At 57.4% G+C, this 20,345-nt stretch overlaps 7 protein-coding genes across 7 annotated transcripts; 3 read left to right on the top strand and 4 right to left on the bottom strand.

Annotated features, from left to right (window-relative positions):
- Positions 1 to 1,442: 1,442 nt before the first annotated feature.
- On the bottom strand, positions 1,443 to 2,193 carry K437DRAFT_210982 (uncharacterized protein; the record flags this gene model as incomplete). Its single annotated transcript, XM_013386530.1, has 2 exons — positions 1,443 to 1,768; positions 1,860 to 2,193. Coding segments are annotated over 2 exons (660 nt in total), but the record flags the coding sequence as incomplete, so codon positions are not given.
- Positions 2,194 to 4,263: 2,070 nt separating this feature from the next.
- On the top strand, positions 4,264 to 5,933 carry K437DRAFT_257979 (uncharacterized protein). Its single transcript, XM_013386529.1, has one exon. It carries the CDS (start codon positions 4,374 to 4,376, stop codon positions 5,865 to 5,867), a length of 1,494 nt encoding a protein of 497 aa, XP_013241983.1. The 5' UTR covers positions 4,264 to 4,373; the 3' UTR covers positions 5,868 to 5,933.
- Positions 5,904 to 7,491, bottom strand: K437DRAFT_257978 (uncharacterized protein). The gene is made up of 2 exons (XM_013386528.1): positions 6,754 to 7,491; positions 5,904 to 6,670 (listed from the first exon to the last, which is right to left on the bottom strand). Exons 1-2 carry the CDS (start codon positions 7,410 to 7,412, stop codon positions 5,959 to 5,961), a joined length of 1,371 nt encoding a protein of 456 aa, XP_013241982.1. The 5' UTR covers positions 7,413 to 7,491; the 3' UTR covers positions 5,904 to 5,958.
- Positions 7,492 to 9,395: 1,904 nt separating this feature from the next.
- On the top strand, positions 9,396 to 10,654 carry K437DRAFT_257977 (U6 snRNA-associated Sm-like protein LSm7). The gene is made up of 5 exons (XM_013386527.1): positions 9,396 to 9,606; positions 9,785 to 10,055; positions 10,129 to 10,200; positions 10,320 to 10,431; positions 10,527 to 10,654. The coding sequence occupies exons 1-5, from the start codon at positions 9,595 to 9,597 to the stop codon at positions 10,546 to 10,548; spliced, it is 489 nt and encodes a 162-aa protein (XP_013241981.1). The 5' UTR covers positions 9,396 to 9,594; the 3' UTR covers positions 10,549 to 10,654.
- On the bottom strand, positions 10,604 to 12,193 carry K437DRAFT_257976 (Adenylosuccinate lyase). Its single transcript, XM_013386526.1, has one exon. The coding sequence runs from the start codon at positions 12,148 to 12,150 to the stop codon at positions 10,645 to 10,647; it is 1,506 nt and encodes a 501-aa protein (XP_013241980.1). The 5' UTR covers positions 12,151 to 12,193; the 3' UTR covers positions 10,604 to 10,644.
- A 1,002-nt stretch (positions 12,194 to 13,195) lies between these two features.
- On the bottom strand, positions 13,196 to 13,709 carry K437DRAFT_166528 (uncharacterized protein). Its single transcript, XM_013386525.1, has one exon. It carries the CDS (start codon positions 13,594 to 13,596, stop codon positions 13,300 to 13,302), a length of 297 nt encoding a protein of 98 aa, XP_013241979.1. The 5' UTR covers positions 13,597 to 13,709; the 3' UTR covers positions 13,196 to 13,299.
- A 974-nt stretch (positions 13,710 to 14,683) lies between these two features.
- On the top strand, positions 14,684 to 17,488 carry K437DRAFT_257974 (uncharacterized protein). Its single transcript, XM_013386524.1, has 4 exons — positions 14,684 to 15,170; positions 15,239 to 15,709; positions 15,799 to 16,529; positions 16,644 to 17,488. The coding sequence occupies exons 1-4, from the start codon at positions 15,162 to 15,164 to the stop codon at positions 17,284 to 17,286; spliced, it is 1,854 nt and encodes a 617-aa protein (XP_013241978.1). The 5' UTR covers positions 14,684 to 15,161; the 3' UTR covers positions 17,287 to 17,488.
- The last annotated feature ends 2,857 nt before the right edge of the window (positions 17,489 to 20,345 follow it).

Raw genomic sequence — 20,345 nt, 5'->3', positions numbered from 1 at the left:
ACTGCCTACTTAAACACGACAGCCTCGGCCGGCTTTGACGAACAAGGCTTTGACCCATCCACTCTGGCAGAATGGCTCGGAAGCCAAGCGGATCTGGGTCCCAGAGCGGGCGGTCTCCCAAATACCGCGCTGGAGGGGGCTTGGCCGAAGGAGGGCCCGGCGTCCAATCAGCCTGGCTCATCGCGCCACTCGACAGAGCCATCAGGGGACTCGGCGGGCTCTGCCTCTGCTGCCTCTTGTCCTGCTGGGCCCAACAGCTAGTCGGCATATTAGCTCTGTCTCTTCCTATCGTTTGACCTCGCATTAACGGACTGTAGATGGCGACACACTTGCTGTCTAGCACGCACACGCTGATCTGTTGACGTCATGGCTTCCTCTAATCCCTGCGAAATATACATTGCGTGACACTGCAAGAAAAAAAGATGCTTCTGCTGGCACCTGGCTACAGCAGGATGGAATGTGGAATCATAGGTCGTGTCGCGTACAGCGCCTCTGTCCACCTACTGCGCGTAGATGTGCATAGAAACGTGCGTCGGATCTTGCACATGAGACGGGGGGCCATCGTTGGCATTGACGAAATTAGCCGGAGACACCGCACGACCATATCCGCTCTCTCCTTGCACCACATCGTAGTGCGGCGGCGAAGAGTGCCCCGAGTGTGAGTCTGTTGCAGCTGCAGCTGCGAGTCCGCCGCCTGTTGAGCGCTCGAACGGGTTCGCAAGTCTGTTTACGATGTTCTGCGTGCCGACAACGAGCGTGCGGTCGGGGTCGCATCCATCGTCCTCCTCGACGCCGCACAGGGGCGGTTCTGGCGCGCCAATCGAGGGCCCAAACTCGTGCATCTCACGCTTGCCAAAGTCCTCATAGCTGTCGTTGGCGTGGTACGGGTCGGGGTATCGGTGCATTGCAGATGCAGAGGTGGACGTCGTGATACGCTCGTGCTCTGTCTCATCACCGTACGAATGCGAATGCAAGCTGGAGGAGTCGGCATACTTGTACTTGCTCTCCTCAGCGCGCCCTCCTCCTCCGCCGCCATCGCCATTCAGGGCACTGAAAGACGCAGCAGATGAGAGCATGCGTTCCGCCTCGCCTGGATCCCGCTGCTGACCTTGCGAACTCGCTGCTCCGCTGGAAGAGCGCCATCGCGACGCCCATCCTCCAGCACCTATCAGCCCACCTCTTCCTCCTCCTCGTCCTGCACCTCCACCGCCGCCGGAGGGCGTTTCTCCCTGCTGAGCGCCGCTGTAGCGCAGGTCCGGTGCGCCGTACATCTTCGCGGCCGCTCGGCTGTCGCCGATGCCGTCGTCGTCCTCATGTCCGCCGTGCTGGTACAGTTTCGCGTTCTCCGCAGTGCTGCTGGGCTGTCTGGTGGCGGTGCCGATGTTGTCCGTGCGCCGGGCCTCGGACAGCATTGTGAACCGCTTCTGCTTGAGACGCGCTTGCACCTCGGGGCGGGCCTCATACATCTTGCCGTACAGGTACCAGCCCGCGCCAAGGGTGATGAGCACGCTCACTAAGAGGACGACGTACTTTACGATCTTGCTGCTTGTCGGCTCGTTGCTGCTGTTTCCGCTCTGCTCGATAACCCAGCCGAGGTAGACGATGGTGAGCTGCTTGGGCATGGATAGCACAGCGGCCAGGATAAAGATCCAGACGCTCATGCCGACTGTGGCAAAGACAGCGGTGGTGAAATGGCCCGGGATGGCTGAGAGGCGGGCGAGGAATATGACAAAGAAGCCGCCTTCGCGCACAATATGCGCCATGCAGGCTATGTGCGGGTAAAGCAAAGGTGAGAAGTGTGGATGTGAGAAGAGACGAAGAAGTTGAAAGGTGACAGCAAAGCGCGCCGCTCTACGTACCATAGTTTATGTTCTTGCGCTCGTAACGAGTCGCATGTCCACTCAGGAACGACTTGAAAGCGTAAAAGTTGCCAATCTCGCCGAGCAGCGTGCCGAGCGCGACGATGCCGAAGCCTTTCCAGAGGCCGTAAACTACGCCGCACAGGACAGCAACAATCTCGTGGCCAAAGAGCGGGGGGAATGAGATGATGAAGAGAATGGCGACGGGGATGAGCCAGCCAGCGGGGATGGTCTGTATCTTCTTTGAAAACGGCGTGAGCCAGTCGACGATCTGACGATGGTAGATCGTCATAAGTGCGACGAGGAGGAGGATGACGATCAGCAGGAGCCACCAGTCTGCAGTTGGTTTTTTGCATTCGAGTGCGGCGCGAAGGCAAGGGGAGGGAGAAGACACACAAGCATTAATAACAAGACGACTAGGCAGGGAGGCGGCACAACGCCCGAGCCCATCTGCACCACTCACGTAAGTACTTCCAGCAAATGTACGACCTCCAATCCTTAAGCACGGTGAGCATCGAATGCCACAGACTGCCGCCTTCCTCGTCCAGATCCTCGGGGAATTGCGCAGCGATCTTCTTCTGCTCCTCGTTCAGCTTCGAGTGGTCGAGCTTTTTGCCCAGAGAAGGGTGGTACACACCGTCGATCGGCGACTCGGGCCGGTTTGGTACGTTGTTGCGCTCGCCGGAAGCAGCGTATGAACCGGCAAAAGGCCGCTGGGGTGGAGGGTACGTGGCGAATGCCTCGCCCTCGTCACCGTATCTGCCTTTCGATGAGCTGGCACCGCCAAGGGGAATCGAGACGTGCGAGTTGGGCGCGTCGAATGGGTCGTTGTGCGCGTAGGGCGACCGTGGCGGCTGCCCTCTGCCCCTTGCTGCTCCTGCTCCTGCAGCAGCATTTGCACCCGACGTGGAAGTATATACTGGTGCCTGCTTTCGTGTGTACGACAGACGATAAACATTCGATTGCGGACCCGGCGGGGGGTACATGGGGCTGATCGGCTGCTGCGCGTAGGAACCCGGCCCCGAGGCTTGTGCGTACGAGTAGGGATCACGGTAGGTGTTGTGCTGATATTGCTGTTGATATTGCTGTTGATATTGCTGTTGATATTGCTGCTGCTGCTGTTGTTGCATTGCTGGTGTTGATGGAACTCGATAGGCACCTGAAGAGAGCCCTGCCATACCCAAGGGCGCATTTGCGCTGTAGCCGGCATGGCTGGGGGGATCGCCATTGGCAGCCGCATAGTCGGTCGGCGGACCGCCGCGGTAGCTGTCACCGTAGCTCATCCTCCGTGCAGATGTATTCATGGCACCCACGTCGAAGCTCTCTCTGCCGCTGCCGCTGGTGGCGGCATTGCCTACTGTTTTCGCCGAGGTAGTGGGCCGCATGTGCTGCGTCGGCTGGTAGTCGTCACCGCGCGATGCCTTGGGTGGGAAGTAAGGGTTGGCCATGGCCGGCGCGAGTTGTGCAACCCCGCCCTTGTGGACACGGAGGGAGAGGGTGTATTGGGGGGGGAAGCAGCTGCGCCTGTCGGCCACACGGTCAGATCTACGGGCTAACGGGGCAGGATGAGGATGGGTGCGTGGCTGTGGGATGCAATTGTGTACGGTGAGGATGCGGATCTACCTCATATATCACCATCTCATCTTCATCCACAGCTCCTACTCGCGCATCACGTCAGCGTGCGTGCGTGGGGGTTTCTGGTAAGAGTGAGTCGTGCGTTGCTTTTTGCTTGCTCTGCCTTGGTTGTGGCTGGTGACTGATGCTGTGCAGTGTGTGCTCTTTCAGTCGACGGCCAGCCAAAGTGCCGCAGTGCCTCCTCTGCCACCCCTCCAACTCAGACTAGCTACGCTAGCCAAAGTAACAAAAGCGCGCAAGAGGAGAAAAGAATGAGGAAAAAGGGGTTAGGGTTATCTGCCTAGCCTGTCCTGCTTGTGTGCCTGCCTGGACAGGTGTGTGTGTGTACACGCATGAATAGCCTCTGCCAAAAGCAAAAGTACAGCGAGCCATCCTCGACAAGCCCTATCTATCAGCAAGGAGCTCCTGGCTCGGCACATGCCCTCTCACCGCTACTTTGTCATTTGGCAGACAATTTCCCATGTCATGCCCACTGGGAATCGTGGGAAGTTGCCGTCCTCGTTAGGGCACTAGACCACACACACACACACACAGTTCATTCACCGTTGTCGTCAATTTACACCAGTCAGACGTCAGCAGCAGCCACGAGAGCTTTTTTTGAAGGAGGACTTGACCAACCAAGCAAGAGAAATAGGAAGGATGATTGAGGAGAGAACAAGCTGGGACCAATACCACGCCTTTGCAAACGAGACTATCGTTGAGAGGGCGAATGAATGCATATAAAGTTAGTAGTGCATGGTCGTAAAAGCAATATGGACCCACGGGAAAGCTGGTAGATGCAAAGGTGGCTGGGGACGTGTTGACCATTCTGACGCCAAAGGTGCATAAAGAGGCTGCCTCCGCCGAAAGCAGGCTGGTCCAGTTCACACAAGCGACTTCATGGCGGCAGTAGTGGATGCTGCTCTCCTGTGGAAGAGGCGGTTCGTCGACGAGGGGCGGTCGGCGGCTCTACGCGCATGTTACAGCAGTGCAAGGGACAGCAGCAATGTCCCCGACTGTCTGGCGCTTGCGACGTTTAATACTCGCTCGCCGCACTGTAGGCCGCTGATCACGGCAGCTGCAGCGGCACCTTCAGAGAGCACTGATGCTACTACAGCATCGTGGAAAAGGGAGGCGCGCAGCACATACCGCCATCTGCTCAGGGCTGTCACACCCGCCACGCACTTCTCGCGGCCAGCTGCAAAGAATCTCAAGAGGCTGCTCCAGACGGAATACAAAGGCGCTATTGCTTCCCAAGTGCCAAGCGGCGCGGCGAATCCGGATGAACTGGCTCACCATGGTGCGTCACGCATCTATGCCTGCATGATACCCAGCGACCCTGGCTCCAGTCTAACGTGCGACCTATTCCGCACGGTAGCATCGCGCACCGTCCAGTTCCTCTTGTCCGCAGCCCACTCGCCTCCATTCTCCGATGCGCAAATGCGAGCGTGGAAGGTAAAGTATCGGCGTCCACGCTCAGTCGAGGCTGCGTTCGAAAGCGGGCGCTCGCTACGTTCCATCAAGGCTGTGCAGAAAAGACAGCGCCGCGAGCTTCTGCGACGCGCTGCGACTGCTGCTGACGCTGGCGGTAGCAGTGGGAAAGGTGCCTATGTCGATGCCGCAACAGCACTCAGGAAGTCACGCAAAGACCGCGCTCGCGGCCGCGCCGCAAGCTTTGCCTCGCTGTTCCCGCAGGGTAACCGCACTCTCGCGCACGCCGTGACGACGAACCTGGCCTCGCTGACGTACCACCACCTGTCACCCAACACGCGCATGCAGCCGCTCTGGCGCACACACGGCGGCACGGACAGCTCGACCGTGCCGCGGCTGACGCAGCAGAGCATCCGCGCTGCAGGCTTCGCCGGTGCGCATGAGCTTGCCGGCGATGGAGATGCAGGCGAACATGACGCGGGGATGTACATCGCAGATGCTGTCCCGCGTCAGCATACCCTATCGCTTATTGTCCCGCCTAAGCCGATTCTCGGCCCGCGCCAACCAGCAGGGGCGCAGCACAAGCGCTGGGACGGGCAGCGCGTCGCGCAAACCTTCGCGCCTCTGGCATCTGCTGGTGACCCTGACTCAGACGCTGCGCGCCTCCTGCACCGCTCTGAGGAGCTGCGGCAGCGCTACGAGGCAGTCGCAGCACAGCAGCATGGGCACGGCGGCGCTGAGAGCGCTGCAGCGCAGAGTGCCAAGCGCGAGTGGAAGGAGATGCGGGGCCGCTGGAAGAGCGCCGTCAAGACTACACAGCGCGAGCGCGCCGAGCGCGAACGCGAGGCGAGGCCGGTGCGCGCGCTCGCCAAGCTCGTACGCGATGCCCAACAAGGTTCCGGCGTCTGGCTCGGTGCACGCAGATTTGGGATGAAGGAACAGGGAAAATGGCTTATACCTTGAGCATGCCAAAAAGTCGCGCACCTTCTTCTGTATGATATGTTCTGCCTGTCTGCATGCAAATCTCCGCTGTCTTTGATACAATAAAAAAAATCTAAGCAGAAGCCTTCCACCAACCTGGCTGCGATGGCGTGCCGCGTTTCCCCCCGTTTACCTGTTTCTTGGCGCCTGGCACTGTATCATGGACGCTGTCGCGTTTCCTCTTTGTGCCGCCCTCGCTTTGCTTCTGCGTCTGTGTCTCCTGTCCTTCTGCGTCGCGATCGGCACTGCCCCCCTGCTGATGCAGTTGGCCACCTTTTCGCAACATGGCGTCCCACTGCGCCTTTTGCGTCCGGAACACAGCCATTGTAGCACGTGCATCTTCGACACTTGAGTGCTCCTCTCCCTCCTTCTGGATCTCGATGCCGAGCGTCAGGCGCACCAGCGCCCGGAGCGATGGCCGCTTCGTGCCCGCGAGCATACACAGAGGCTCGAAGGACGATGTATCGCGGATGAGGTACCGCGGGTGGGTCAGTTGCAGCGCCGTTAGGTCGTTCGACAGCGCGTGCCCGACGAGCGTGCGCCCCTCGATCAGCTTGGCAACTTGCTTCTGCACATCGCTGAACAAAGGCGCGCCGTGCAAGTCCGCAGCACGCACGCCCGACACCCATGTCCGGTAGTCGGTCACACGCTCGCGCGTTCGTACGAACGTGTCGAATATCGTAAAGCCGTGAAAGTTGACGATCGACACGCGCGCCAAGGCTGATTCTGCGCCACGTGGGCCTACGCCGACCATCTCGCAGTCGATGGCTAGATAGCTGCCTGGGCTGTCATATTCCATCGCGACGTCAGCATCAGACGAACATAGTGTCAGGCTACACAGGCATTTATTCGACAAGCCAGTACTCACGCTTTCTTCTCTTCACTCGCACTATCGTCCCACCCACCGAAGATGACGCGCTTTTTCAATGCCGCTTCCCGCGCCCCATCCGCAGTAAGTTTCCCTCCAATTTCGCTGCCCACCCCCGCTCCTCCCGCAAGCACGCTCGCAGCTCCGACTTGCATGACCGCATTGCCGCCCTCTTGGATCTGCCGAACGAGCGCCAGGTCGGCCGGGGAAAGGTCATCTGCGAACCATGGCAGCGTTGTTGGCGCCGGACTGCCTGTCTTGGGTGATGATGATGTGGAAGTGGCAGAGATTTCTTGCTGTACGTCGATTTGTCTAGCTTTTCCCTTGCTTTTTGAGAGACCAGAGGTCAGGTGCACGCTGTGTTTGCTTTCGATTTGCTTGTTCGTGCGTGACTCCGTTCGGCCCATGTGTAGCTCTTGCACTTGCCGCTCCAACTCCCCTGTCCGCTTGAACGCCTTGTGCCGTGACTTTGTCAGCTGCATTTTCGACATGACCACTGCAGTACCAGTAGCATGCAATGGGATCCCTGCGGCTGCAGGCGCAACGAGCGTCTTTTTGAGCGCTTTCCAATTGCTGCCTGGACGCGCTTGAGCTGGCGAGCAGCTTTGAGCATTACTGCCGCTGGCGCTGGGGCCAACGCCGTTTAATCGCTGGGACATGACGAGAATTCACCTGTTGCTGTGCGAAACTACGTTTTCGACCTCCCTTGCTTATGGAGTGCTGTGTGTGAAGTCTTCCATGCACCTCAGTCAACTCGTATACAAGAGTTCTCGATGCTTTTTCAAGGCGTGAGTGAGAGGGCGAGGGGCTTTCCGAGCTGGGTACAATTTTTTGGCGCACCGTAATCACCGATCACCCGCAAAACCTTGGAAAAGCGTTTTACCGGCCGGCAGACATTATCCATCAAGGGGTCCTTTTTTCTCCTCAAGGGGTGGCACCAAAACGCCTTGGACAAAGACCCTGGCATACACCTTGAAGTCTTCCATCACCTTCATCAAGACTCTACAAAGGCTTTCAAAAGCATGCATGCAGGGTCATAATATTTTGCAAAAAGGATTCATTACGAGCGCTCTTAGTCTCAGGCAAGCCCTTTGGATCGCCAAATCAGTGCATCCTATCAACATGCACATGATACAGTGTGGTCATTTCAGCTTACTTTGTATGCCTACTACCACCTGTGCTTGTTGAGAAGGGAAGCGACTTGGGACTCAAATGTTCTTTTCTCATGCAACTCGATCAGGAGAGGTTGCATTTACTTGCCTACGCCGAAGATCATACCATCCTTTGTGGAGCAAGCGGCGAATTGGTTGCGCTGGTTAACGGGTCAAAGAAGACGAGGAAATACCCATCAGCTAACCGATGCACAGTGCCTGACAGGTGGATTTCCAACTGTCTTCACTCGGTCACAACACGTGTGTGCTTAAACCCTTTGTCGGCAAGCGCCAAAAAATCAGGCGGAGCCTCATACTCTTGCTTTTCCTCATTACTTTTGAGCCTCAACCGCTGTGATGGAGAATAAAAGGCATTCACGAGTCCTTGTCGCAAGGGAGTCGGTCTTCCGAAAGCTCGCTCATCCAACATGCTACTCTGGAGCAATTTTTATGATTCTTGAAGCGATGTGCGTCAGTACCACTGCTACAAATGGCGGCAAAGATATCTTGCACGTGTAGATCCGTGGTTACGCCTGCTAGATGCTGCAGACATGAGCACCGAAGAGCAGAGTCAATGAGTGACGGGTCAAAGTGCGAAGGAGCTGTTCTAGCATCATCCAGGTTGACCTTTCCCTTAACATTGTGGCATAGGGTTCACCTATGATCCTTAGTTTTGCAGCTGCATCTTTGCAGCCCTCGCTCTCGACCTGCAAGCGTTCTGCGGCGTTGTTGACATACGAATCAGATGTTTATAGTAGATCCTGAATACCAAGTGCACTTCTTGCCAAACCCGCTTTCCACGGCTTTCCAATCGGCATCGACAAACATGTGAATTCCGGTCGCCTTTAAGGTGCAAAGTCCCACACGATCTATCGTGACTAATGAGCAACGGTTGCATTTGTCGCATGTGATCAAAAGCCGCGAAAGACGCTGTGCTCACTCCCACTACCGCCCTCTCTTTAGCCTCGTTTTCTTCAACAAAGGATAGGATGCACGTGAGTCACTCCGGTGCATCAAGCACACCTTGATGTGCGCGAGCTTGAAAACGGCGATTGATCGCGGAGCAATGGTAGTACTCGAATGATGGTTGTTCGTTCTGTCATCTGTCATACTCCATATAAACACGTCCCGGCTAATCGCTTCATAAAGCGAGATTTCTGACTTGAACACCGCGACGCGATATTGACTATTACGTAATGAATTTCAATTCTGTATGAGAAGGGGTAGCGAAGCGTTTTGTTCAGTTTCAGACGAATTTGCCTACACAATTACAGCATTCAGCGCGCGAAGTCCTCGCAATGACCGTTTGGAAAACGATATCAGCGTCCCACATTTCGGGGGCCCAAAAGGTAAACTTATGCAAAAATGAAATCCTCACCGTAAGTACACAGCTATCTCCCTACGGCTGTCGCACCTACAGACGCGCTCAAGCGCTGAGAAAGCACAACAGGTGGCTGGAGAACGATCATCAGCTACACATCCATCACTCCTTGGGGATCCGAAGGGCTTTTATCGCATCACAACCCCGCCGGAAGTAAAGAAGGGTCCAGCGTACAGGCCTCTAAAGAGCAACATCACCAACTCCTACCTTTGGTGAGGTCTGCGCAACTCAGACAATTGAGCGTCCGTCACATCTTCTCAACTGTGTGGGAAGTCATCCCGACAAGCTCAGCACCAATAAACGTTCACGATGGCTGACCGCGTGAGTATTAAAGCGGAAGAACACTTGATTAATTGACACGAGAGTGTGTGTACAGAAGCTGATACTGCTGCCAATATTTCTTCTTTCGTGTTCGTTTCCGTACAAACGCCGCTTCGGGCATCATTCGCATTTTCGTCCGCCTTTTCCAACTTGAATGGGCGGCGCATGCATGCTCTAGGGACGTGGCTTCTCGCGAGGCGGGCGCGGCGCCTCCTCTAACTCGCGTGGCGGGCCGCCTGGATCCTCTTCATCAGGGCCAGGCGGCCGAGGTGGTGCCGGCGGAGCAGGGCGAGGTGGTGGTCGCGGTGGTGTTCCCGGACCAGATCGTGGCGGCCGGGGAGGTGGACACGGCGGCCCATCGGGGGAGCGAGCAAAAAAGGAGGCCATCCTTGATCTTGGAAAGTACAAAGACAAGAAGATCCGAGTGAAGTTCACCGGTGGACGGGAAGGTGAGTCTGGGCTGGCCGAGCAGGCCTTCGGGCTGCATTGTTCTTGACATATCCTGACCCTCGTCGTGCACAGTGATTGGCGTCCTCAAGGGCTACGATCAGCTGATGAACATGGTATTAGATGAAGTAGAGGAGGAAGTGCGACGTGAGTATGGCCCCTCCCCGCACTGTTTCTCTTTGTCTACCATTGGCCTAACGACCACTTTCGTGGCATATCTACGTTTCCTCTCCTCTGTCCTCATCATCGCTCCTTTCGCGTTTCAGACCCGGAGACAGGTGAACTAACAGGCGAAAAGCGAGCGCTGGGCCTTGCAGTGCTTCGAGGTACTGCATTGACGGTCATCAATCCGGCCGACGGGTTTGAGGAGATTGAAAAGTGCGTCGTTGTCGGTGCCTTTGAAGAACTCATGAACACAATACTGACTTTTGACGCTCGCCTCCTTCCTTCACCTCCTCTCTCCGTCTTCTCAGTCCTTTCGCGCATCCCGAGTAAGGCATTGGCCTACGCAAGCGTTGACCGTGAAAGAAAATAACACGCTTCGACTTAACCAAGAGCAAGCTTTGTATCACTAGGTGCTTATAGGTACATTCAGACGGACAGTTCCGCCTTGGAAGCGTTGCCGATGTGCTCTTTGTAAGGCGCAACGGCTGGCTCGACCCACTTAGTGATGAAGCCCTCAACCTGCTGCTCAGCACGGCCAGTGAAGCTCTTTGGGTCGAGCAGCTGGTCAAGTTTGCCGGCGATGGGAGCAAAGTACTCGTCCTTCCTGATCCGTTCGATCAGATCGTTGTCCTTGCCCTCTTCCTTGACGACGCGCGCAGCTTGGTGCGAGAGAACGCGGATGTGCTCGTGGCAGACCTGCCTGTCTCCGCCGCTGCGGACCATGGCCATAATAATGTTCTCTGTCGCCATGAACGGGAGCTCGGCCTCGATGTGCTTGCGGATGATGGCCGGGTAAACGACGAGCCCCTCTGAGATGTTCTGCAACAGCGTGAGGATGACATCGGCAGTCAAAAACGACTCTGGGATCGTCAATCGCCGATTGGCGGAGTCATCCAGCGTGCGCTCCATCCACTGCCCGCCAGCCGTCTCGCGGGCACTGTTAATCGTGTTACCGAGCCACCGCGCAAGTCCACACACGCGCTCGGAGCGCATCGGATTGCGCTTGTAGGCCATGGCGCTGCTGCCGATCTGGTCCTTCTCAAATGGCTCCTCAACCTCCTTGAGATGGCACAGCAGGCGAATGTCCGTCGCCATCTTCAACGCCGTCGCCGAGAATGAGGCGAGCGAGGCGAGTACGTCAAAGTCGATCTTGCGCGAGTAGGTCTGCCCTGCGACGGGCATGGCAAATGGAAAGCCAAAGTATGCGGTCACCTTTTCGTCCAGCTCCTCCACCTTAGCGTGGTCCCCGTCGAAGAGCTGCAGGAACGAGGCCTGCGTCCCGGTCGTGCCCTTGACACCGCGGAAACCGAGGTCATCCCGAGCGCGCTGAATGTTGCGCAGGTCCCAAAGCAGCTCCTGGATCCAGAGCGTCGCACGCTTCCCTACGGTAGTCAGCTGTGCGGGTTGCATGTGCGTAAATCCGAGCGTAGGCAGGTCTTTGTACTTTTCCGCGAATGCTGCCAGGCGGTGGATTACGATGGCCAGCTTAGGGAGCAGCAAGTCGAGCCCTTTGCGCAGGAAGATGAGGTCCGCATTGTCCGTCACGTAGCAGCTCGTTGCACCCAGGTGTACAAAAGGTGCAGCGGTGGGAGCAACGAGACCAAAGACGTGCACATGCGCCATGACGTCGTGCCGCCGTTTCTTTTCCTCTTCCGCTGCAAGCTTCATCTGGTGGTCGTCCAGCTGCAGATTGGCTTTCATCTCCTCGATCGCTGCGTCCGGGATGGGCAGACCGAGCTCCTTTTCAGCGGTCGCGAGCGCAAGCCACAGCTGACGCCAGGTGGAGAAGCGCGTTGAGTTGGAGAAGAGGTGCGACATTTCTTTCGAAGCGTAACGGCCTGACAACGGCGACGCCCAGCTCTCGTGCTGGGAGCGGTGCTTCGGCGCGGCAGGCGCCGCCGCCGTAGCCGCGGGTGTTTCCTGGGGTTCCATCGTGACACCTAATGCTGTCCAGATTCGAATTGGAACGTGAAAGCCTTGGGCTCATATAAAGCTCGAGAGGGTAGAGACGATGTAAACTTGTGAGTCTGCTGTCTTTTGCATCCCAATTAGACTTGGGTGATGAGTTGTTCAAATCCGTGTGCGCGAACGATGCGTCACGGGCGCTGTGCCTCTCTCTATCCTGAAACAAGAGCAGCGGAGGAGGTTTTTTTCTTCCAAGGAAGCTTACGTAACTCGGAGGATCCGTTCCGTCTTCCGTCCGTCCTGTCTGGAGCATTCTCTCTATTCTCCAGCTCTCTCTGTTCACTAATCTGTTGGCGCAACAACAATGTCGAGATGTGCGAACAGGCGTTCACAGTTCGACGGTAGAGGACGTATCATCAATGGGAGGGTACCCACGGCAAAGTATGAAAAGGACGATGTGGTCTGTGACCGTTTTTTTTTTCAAATGGCTCAGTTTATCTATACTGACTAAAGTCAGTCGACCAAGTAGACAGAGGTTCGACGACCAGTCCACAGCAGTTGACATCAGATATCCGATGTCGACAGCTAGTCAATCTCTGTCGACAAATCCGCTTCACCGGAGACGGCCGACCAGAACTTGCCGGGTCGATCTCGAGCTGTCCAAGGGTTATGGTTGTATGACTACATAGGCTGCCAGTGATGGTCAACCGCCACTGCAAACCGTTGACAGTGAGCACGGTTGCATATGAAATAATCAATCGGGGCTGGGTTCGTATGTAAGCACATACTCTTGTTTGTTGCACGTTTCCAATCTTTTAGGCGACAAGCGTCAACGCTTCCATGGGCTGGCTGCCTTGCGCATGTGTGACAACGTCTCCCTGGGGAGTATGGACCCTGGACTAAAGAAATTATACTCATGCCAGCTACACTGGAGCGCCTGAGAGCCTCCCTGAACCATCCCTCCCCCATGTTTTTCTCCTGAGCCTGGAAAATTGGGGCCCGGAGCGCTTGATGCCTGATGGCTGTTGAAAGTATGTGGGTGGTCTTTCAGTGGCGAAGCGTGTCGTTACCGCCATGCATCATGTTTGAAGCTATCTACCGTTTGCCCCAGTCAGAAATCGTGCGAAACAGCGAACTCACATCCGTTTTTTACGTTCGTTACCTGTAATCAGCGCTTTATTCCAGCCCTTCTTTGCTCTCGCACCTCGCTCCAAGCTGTCCCGTTTTCATTTGTCCTTTTGAATCATCTGGAGAGCGTGAGATTACTGGCACTATAAAAAAATACGCCAAAGAGACATTGATCCCAACTCCCTGGGAGCGTGTCTGGGAAGAGAGGCAAGCTCGACCTGCTCGACCGCTGGTACCGAATAGAGGAGAGCACGGCCGGCGCGAGGAGCGGCGCCAGCTATCTCCACTCTCTTGCAGTTCCCCGCAACATTTTCCACCATGTATAGGCATGCACCGTGCTCTCATTGCTTGTAATGGGTCAGGCGCTTGGTGGCAGGTCTGACAACTGGTATTCCGTATTTGGTGCCCGGGAGATGTGGGATCTGGAATGTGGTGTCAGTATCAGACAAGATGTCCTGGCAGTTGGCATTGAGGTCATGGCGAGCTCCGAGCAGTCGCCTCCTAGCCAGATGTCAGCCGAGGTCTGCACATCTGAGAAACGGGTCTGGGGACTGGTACCCGCTACAGCCCTCTACCCACTCCCGGCGATGTGGTAAGGAAGAGTGCAGGGACGGGGCCTGGGACACTGGCAAGCAGTTGCAGGTATCAGCCACTGGTCCGAAGTATATTTGACCTGTGTTGGACTGGAGCAGACTGGGTCAAACATGGGCAAGCGGTCTGCTGGTGAGACCGTGGAGAGACAACTGCACGCGACCTGTTTCACAACGAGGGGAGCCCGAGTGATGAGAGAGAGCTCTGTGCTTCCGGACTTTTAAAGGGAAGGCCGCAAGCGGCGAGTCTCGATCACGGGTGTAGCGGGACTCGGGAGGTGCGCCAAAAAAGTGCTAGCTCCCACTGCCGATAAGTAGTTCTTTTTTTATGGTTCCGGTCACAGCGGCATTTTTTGCAGTATGCAGCGGATTCCCACCTGCTGCCTCACGCTCCACTCCAGAATTGGTCTTAGTCTCTTTGGGTTTTCCAGCATCGCTTTTTTGTTGATCTGTCACACCAGATCTCCTTTGCGCCGGCTTCTATATCTTTTATGGTGTTCAGGCGGCGAGTGTCCCTTCAGCCTTTAGCGCTTCAGCACGCTAGCATCCTGCGAGGTCCGAGAGGACACGTTCGCACTTGTACCAGCGTATTAGTAATACAGCGTCACGAGAAAGTACGGGGCGGTTTAGCCTCAACAAGGCCTCCCTACACCTTTCAAGCAAGAAGCACGGCCAAAGGGACCAATATTGTATGTTCCCTCAGCCCATCCATAACACGCCGTGAGTTGTTTTACCAGGACGCAGAAGTACACAACCTACTGCTGGTTGCTCCGCTTGCATGGTGCACTTCGCGGTGCTGACTGCTCTTTCTCTTTACTTGGTACCCTCTCACCCTCGTAACGCTGCAACCTGGCCTGAACGCTATGGGTTTCTCTCTTCGCCCTTGTCCTCGCCGCAACTCGACTGCCTCGACCGTCGAATCTTTCTGCTCCATCTCGTCGACCTCATCGCCATGGTCACTCTCCCCGGCGGCCGCCATACATTGGCCCGCCTTACGTACGGTTCCGTTTGCCTGCGCCCTCGCCACCGTCCACGGATACCGTGGACGGCTTCTCGACACATGCATCGTAATTGAGAAAGTGACAGAGTGCAAGCGCGAAGGCCAAGATGGAACTGTCTATCACGGCGCATGCCAATGATGTCTACCTATATCCTATTGACCCCAAGCTACCAGAGAGCGCGCAAGAGCAGCTTCGCGCGGACCGAGCAGGGCCCGCACTTTATGTTGCGAGCGTCCATCTCAAGATCCCGAGCAATACCAAGCCAAAAGATTTAAAGGGCATTATTCAAAAGCTGGAGGTCAAACTGGAAGGGAAAGAGATGCTCAGTGTGAGTTTATATCATCACGTGCGCTTCATGTAGTGCCTGCATCGCTGACAAGCCTCTTCAATTTTCAGTTCGCGGGTGGTGCCCACTTGGAGCAAAACACCCCGTTTGATATCACGAAAGTGCTAGAAGGAGCCGATGTCACACTTCCGTCGTCTAGGCTTTTGCGCGCCACACTGCCGGATCGAAATACAGACTCTTGGAAAAAGAGCGGAGCTTCCTATCTCTCATCACCGCCCAGCACAGCGGCTTCCTCTGCGGGCCCCTCGTCGCCCCATCAAGATACACACCAACCGCTCTCGCCGATCAGCCCGCTAGAGTCACCGGGTGGGTCATCCCTCGACCATCAAGGGGCTTCCAACTTGGGCCTCGAACCTGGGAAAGTCTACTCGTGGGACTTCATTTTTGAGGTCCCACACGAATCGGCACCCTATGAACGCAGCAAGCATGGGCGGCTCTACCAGCGCGTCACGGCCAAGCTCTGGCTCAAAGGAAGGGGTGGCCTGATAGGCTCAGGGAAAAAGACGCTCACTGCCCAAAAGGTGAGCACAGAGACAGAGCAGTGCACTTATCTTTTTTATCGTATTCATCATCGCTAATTTGCTTCCTGCGACCTTTTTCTTCCATTTAGAATGTCTTTTTCATCGCATTACCCGGTCAAGACGAGTCGCTTGCCTACAGCTTTACACACCGGGACGCAGTCGAACACCTCGGCCCGCTCCTCGTCACTACACGCTCGCAGCACTTGACCGTGGGCGGGTATATTCGCACAGCTCTTTCGCTCCCGAACCCGAATCCAGAGCTGCAGATTCTCGAAGCTAGTTTGTACCTGATTCAGACGTTCCATCTGCACTCTCGCAAACAGGTGCTGATGCAACCGTGCCAGGCGGACTACTTTCCGATCTTTGAATCGAAAGGCAGCGACATCCTGCGGGAAGAGGAGCAAGCTCAGGGAAGCGACGAGGAGGATGATGAGGACGACGAAAATGACAACGCATCGAGCGCCAGTAAGCATGTGTCGTTTGAAGGCAGCTGGATCAACAAGCTTCCGACGGATAACATGGTGCGATGCAGCGCGCTGCCTGGCAGTCTCTCCGCCATCAAACCACAGCACCAGTTCCAGTTCTCGCTGAAGTACACGTACCCGGGTATGCAGGAGGAGCTCGGGAAGCCATCTAAGCTGTACCAAGCTACATGGAGCGTCAACTTAGCGAGCTGCGCGGCGCGGTACGAGAATCTGAGACTGCCGGGCTACTCGGCCTTCGACGACAAGCCGGTGCCGGAAACGCATCGCGACGAGTGGACGGGTCCGAATGAGCATGAGAGTTTCACGCATTGCGCTTGCGGCGACTCGCTGGAGAAGTGAGTGGTGGCGCCATACTGCTGGCTGGCTGGCCTTCGACGTGCTTGATCGCTGTGCGCCTTGCTAACTCGACGTCTCGCCTCTCGTGCTGCCTGCTACGACGGACGAATTAGACTGATCCGCGTCGAAGCTGAGGCAGAGCGCGAGCAGCAGCATCGGCTGGCGGAAGATATTCGGCAGGACATTGAGCACATGCGTCTCGCGTCACGCTCCTCGTCGCGGTCCAACTCGCGTGCGGCGTCGCGCTCCAACTCACGCGCACCGTCACGCTCCAACTCACGCGCACCATCACGCAGCGTCTCGCGGAGGCCGTCGTTCAATTGCTTGCCGACGGGCACGAGCGGGAGCGGGTGCGTCGGTGCTGGCGCTTGGCCCGCGTCTCCCTCGTTGTCGCGCTCGCCTTCGCTGTCACCCTCTCCCGGACCCGCTGCTGGTGGTGCTCCCGGGCCGTCCGCCATCTCGGCTGCCGTGCGCTTTGCACCGAGCCACAGCAATGACCGCAGTCGAAGTCGCGGTCGGAACACCAGCAGCCGCGCTATGGCGGACGACGGAGACGGCGATGCAGACAGCCATAGTGCCAATGGTCAAAACCAGGGCCAGGGCCAAAGCGAGGGCGAGGGCTATGGATACGGCTACGGTTACGGCTACGGCTTGGGCTACGGGCATGAGCGCGGGGAGATGGACTTGGTGATGCGCAGGCGGATGCGTGAGAAGGAGCGCCAGCTGTACGAGATTGTGCCGCCCGAGGCGAGTTGAGGCGCATAGCCGTGCGGGGACTACGGGGTGAATGGATTGGATGGGATCTTGATGGCAGCACGCACGAAACTGCTCGGCGCTGCTGCCCATCATCTTTGCGCTTCCAGCAGCAGCATCGGCACGATCATAGCAAAGCAACCGTCACCGTCGGTTTGTTTGTTTGTTGTACTTGTACCCTTTGCCGAGCAACGATGATGTCTTCATACCACACTTGAAGTCGTGCACACGTATGTCATGAGCAAAGATATGTACAATGTAGTACGTGCTCAGCGCGCGCCAAACGACCGACCGAGCAATCGAGCGACGGAGAAAAGAGGTGTGGCGAGCGATTGCCTCGGGGGGTGCCCAGCGCCTGTCGGCCGGATGGATCGGATTCCCAATGCAGCCTCAACCAAAGTTGGATCGTGTGAGAAAACATATATTCCATCTCAAAGGATACCACATAAGCAAAATCGTAAAACATTTCCGATGCGCTTTCATCAAGACCTGATGTTTCACAATCTCATCAGATTCCAGTACGGGCGGGCGTTCATCCACTTTTGTCTTTTCTCCCCATGTCCAAAGAAAAAGTTGGCAGTCCCATGTCGTGTATCAGACAGAGCTCATCATAAACCCCAGTCGCGCAAGAGTGACGCTCAACCCTACTTTATTTTGGGAACGGTGCTGTAGCGGGCGTGTACATTTGGGTGGCGCTGCTCCACACCGCCAAAAGCCACAGTGCTATGCAGCTTGTGCCGACGGCCGGCGGCCCGGCCGCTCCGAGCGCTTCACCCGCAACAGTGAGTGGTGCAGTGCCAGTGTGGACGGCGCCATGTTTTCTCTTCCAGCAGTCGTCCAGTCGGTGAGAGCAGCAACCAGACTGCAATGCTATGCTGACCACCCTCCCCCCATCACTACCATCATCCACTGGCTCGACCTTTTCCCCATGGACCCGATAGCATCCTCGCCCTCTCTGTGGTCACTCTTGCATACCTGGCTGGCCCAGTATACACAAAGATACTCCTACCCTCGCTCGCCTCTCGACCGACACCATCACAAACATACGGCGATCGATCGAGCGAATGCGAGCTGGCCTCCGTTCGGCTCTGAGCCCCCCTCCATTCCTCTAACTAAATCCCCAACCCTGTGTCTTCGATGAGCATGCGGTCACGCCCCCCGTCACCGTCGCCGTCGCCATCACCCTTGTCCTTGTCGTTCGCTGCTGCCGCCACCGACCTGCCAGTGTCCTCCTCGACGCAGTCGCCGTCGCGCTTCCACATCCCCTACTTTCTGCGCCCCCGCAGCCCGGCACCCGCCGCAGGCGCACTCAAGCTGCCACCCAGCACCGTCTCGCCACTCCCGGCAGAGGTGCACAACGTGGCAAAGCCCTCTCTCAAGGCGCTGCGCAGGGGCCAGAAGATCATCGGCAACCCCTCCACGTACGCATACGCACCCGCCGCGGCATCGCAGGACCACTACAGCAATAACGGCAACGGCAAGCCTGTTGCTGAGCCGCGTGACGCAACGGCTGCTCCACCTGGAGTCTTTGCCCAGCAGCAGCAGCAGAAGCCGTCAGCAGGCCTGCACCTCGCCGTTGGCTCGGCCATCGCATCGCCGCACACACCGCTCGCCACACCACCTGCCACAGCCGTCCGCAGGCGCTGGCTCGCCGTACCGCGCTTCCACCTTTCACCCCACCAAAACACCGCCGTCTCTGCCACTGCTGAACCGACGTCAGCGCCCGCGTACACATCCACCACACCCGTCAGCACGCCGACATTCCCCAACGCCGCTCCAGTGCAAGCGCAGACGCAGCGGCTCGGCAAACCCAGCGCGCGCTCACCCTCTGCCTCGCCCTCGTACCTCAGCGCCGGAGTAGCATTCGCGGGCGCCCCCGTCAAGTTTGCGTACAAGAGTGTGCGCAAGGTCACCGGTGCTGGCGCGGCGAGTGCAAGGGCGGGTGCGGATGCGACTGCTGCCCGCAGCAACGCAAGCGCCAAGGACAGTGCAGAAAAAGACAAGGAGCGCGAGAAGAGAAAGCACAAGCTGCTCCTCGCTGCGGAGAAGGAGAAATTGAAAAAGGAAAAGGAAGAGGAAGAGGAAGAGGAAGAAGAAGAAGAAGAAGAAGAGACGAAGAAGACGAAGACAAAGTTGAAAGGAAAGGAGAAAGATAACATGGCTGCACGAGGTCGGTTGGCCGCTCTTCGCGTACGTTTGCTCTGTGCACAATGCACCCCAGCAGCCCGTTGCTCTGGCCATCAACTGACGAAGCTTGGTTCGCTACCTTCCTTTGCTCGGCTCTCTCTGCTGATGCAACAGGCTCAACAGGCATCCATGACCATGTCCACACTACCGCCTGTTTCCGTTGGCACGACGACAGGCAGCCACGCACAGGCGGACGTCAGAAGGGACAGTAGCGTTCGGCGGTCCGGCTCGCTACGCTCGTCCCGCCCGCCAGGCGCCGCAGCCACCTGCCAGTCGCAGTCGGAAAGCCGTGACGCTACCAACGCGTCGAACAGCAGCGCAGGTACCGGCGCCCCGGCGAAGATCAACTATGGCCACAGCCACGGCGATTACAACGCGTACGGCATCGACGACGTCAGCCCCATCGAGCCACCCATGGAGCACGACGCGCGCTTCCTCCGGTCGGACGACAGCGTCTCGCTGCGCAACGCCCGCCCCGCTGCGCCGCAGCAGGGGGGCGTGCAGCGCTCCTTTTCCAACGGCTCCACTGTCACCACCGTCACGGCTGTCACGCGCAGCGCGACAGCCAGCAGCAACACCACACTGGGCGGTGGCAGCGCGTACGAGTACAACATCAGCAAGACGGACAAGGTTCGTATCGGCTACGGCCCTGCCTCGGCCGCGGTCGCAGCGGCAGAACCGGCTGGTGCGGGCAAGCGCGGTGTGGGTGGCTGGCTCGGCGGACTCGGTTTCGGCGGCAAGAAACAGCCCAAGAATGCCGGCGGCATCTCGCCCGTAGTGGAGGAGAAGGAGGAGGGGACGCTTGCGTACGGCGCCAACGGGAGCCGGCTCGCGCCCAGCGCTTCTGTCCAGCGGCGCGCGACGCTCGTACACGC

Source organism: Tilletiaria anomala (assembly GCF_000711695.1).
Source record: "Tilletiaria anomala UBC 951 chromosome Unknown K437scaffold_72, whole genome shotgun sequence".
Taxonomy (NCBI): Eukaryota; Fungi; Basidiomycota; class Exobasidiomycetes; order Georgefischeriales; family Tilletiariaceae; genus Tilletiaria; species Tilletiaria anomala.
Note: the sequence above shows the minus strand (reverse complement) of the source record. Positions and strands in the feature narration are given on the sequence as shown.

What these genes read in the sequence shown, in the direction of transcription:
- K437DRAFT_166528 (XM_013386525.1), bottom strand. Translation starts at nt 13,596, where the DNA reads ATGAGAGCACGGTGCATGCCTATACATGGTGGAAAATGTTGCGGGGAA.
- K437DRAFT_257974 (XM_013386524.1), top strand. An exon ending in AGACGCTCACTGCCCAAAAG is followed by an intron (nt 15,710 to 15,798) that starts GTGAGCACAGAG and finishes TCTTCCATTTAG; the next exon opens with AATGTCTTTTTCATCGCATT. An exon ending in TGCGGCGACTCGCTGGAGAA is followed by an intron (nt 16,530 to 16,643) that starts GTGAGTGGTGGC and finishes CGGACGAATTAG; the next exon opens with ACTGATCCGCGTCGAAGCTG.
- K437DRAFT_257978 (XM_013386528.1), bottom strand. Translation starts at nt 7,412, where the DNA reads ATGTCCCAGCGATTAAACGGCGTTGGCCCCAGCGCCAGCGGCAGTAAT. An exon ending in GCGAGTGAAGAGAAGAAAGC is followed by an intron (nt 6,671 to 6,753) that starts GTGAGTACTGGC and finishes GGAATATGACAG; the next exon opens with CCCAGGCAGCTATCTAGCCA.
- K437DRAFT_257977 (XM_013386527.1), top strand. An exon ending in AGTAGAGGAGGAAGTGCGAC is followed by an intron (nt 10,201 to 10,319) that starts GTGAGTATGGCC and finishes TTCGCGTTTCAG; the next exon opens with ACCCGGAGACAGGTGAACTA. An exon ending in GGGTTTGAGGAGATTGAAAA is followed by an intron (nt 10,432 to 10,526) that starts GTGCGTCGTTGT and finishes CCGTCTTCTCAG; the next exon opens with TCCTTTCGCGCATCCCGAGT.
- K437DRAFT_257979 (XM_013386529.1), top strand. Translation starts at nt 4,374, where the DNA reads ATGGCGGCAGTAGTGGATGCTGCTCTCCTGTGGAAGAGGCGGTTCGTC.
- K437DRAFT_257976 (XM_013386526.1), bottom strand. Translation starts at nt 12,150, where the DNA reads ATGGAACCCCAGGAAACACCCGCGGCTACGGCGGCGGCGCCTGCCGCG.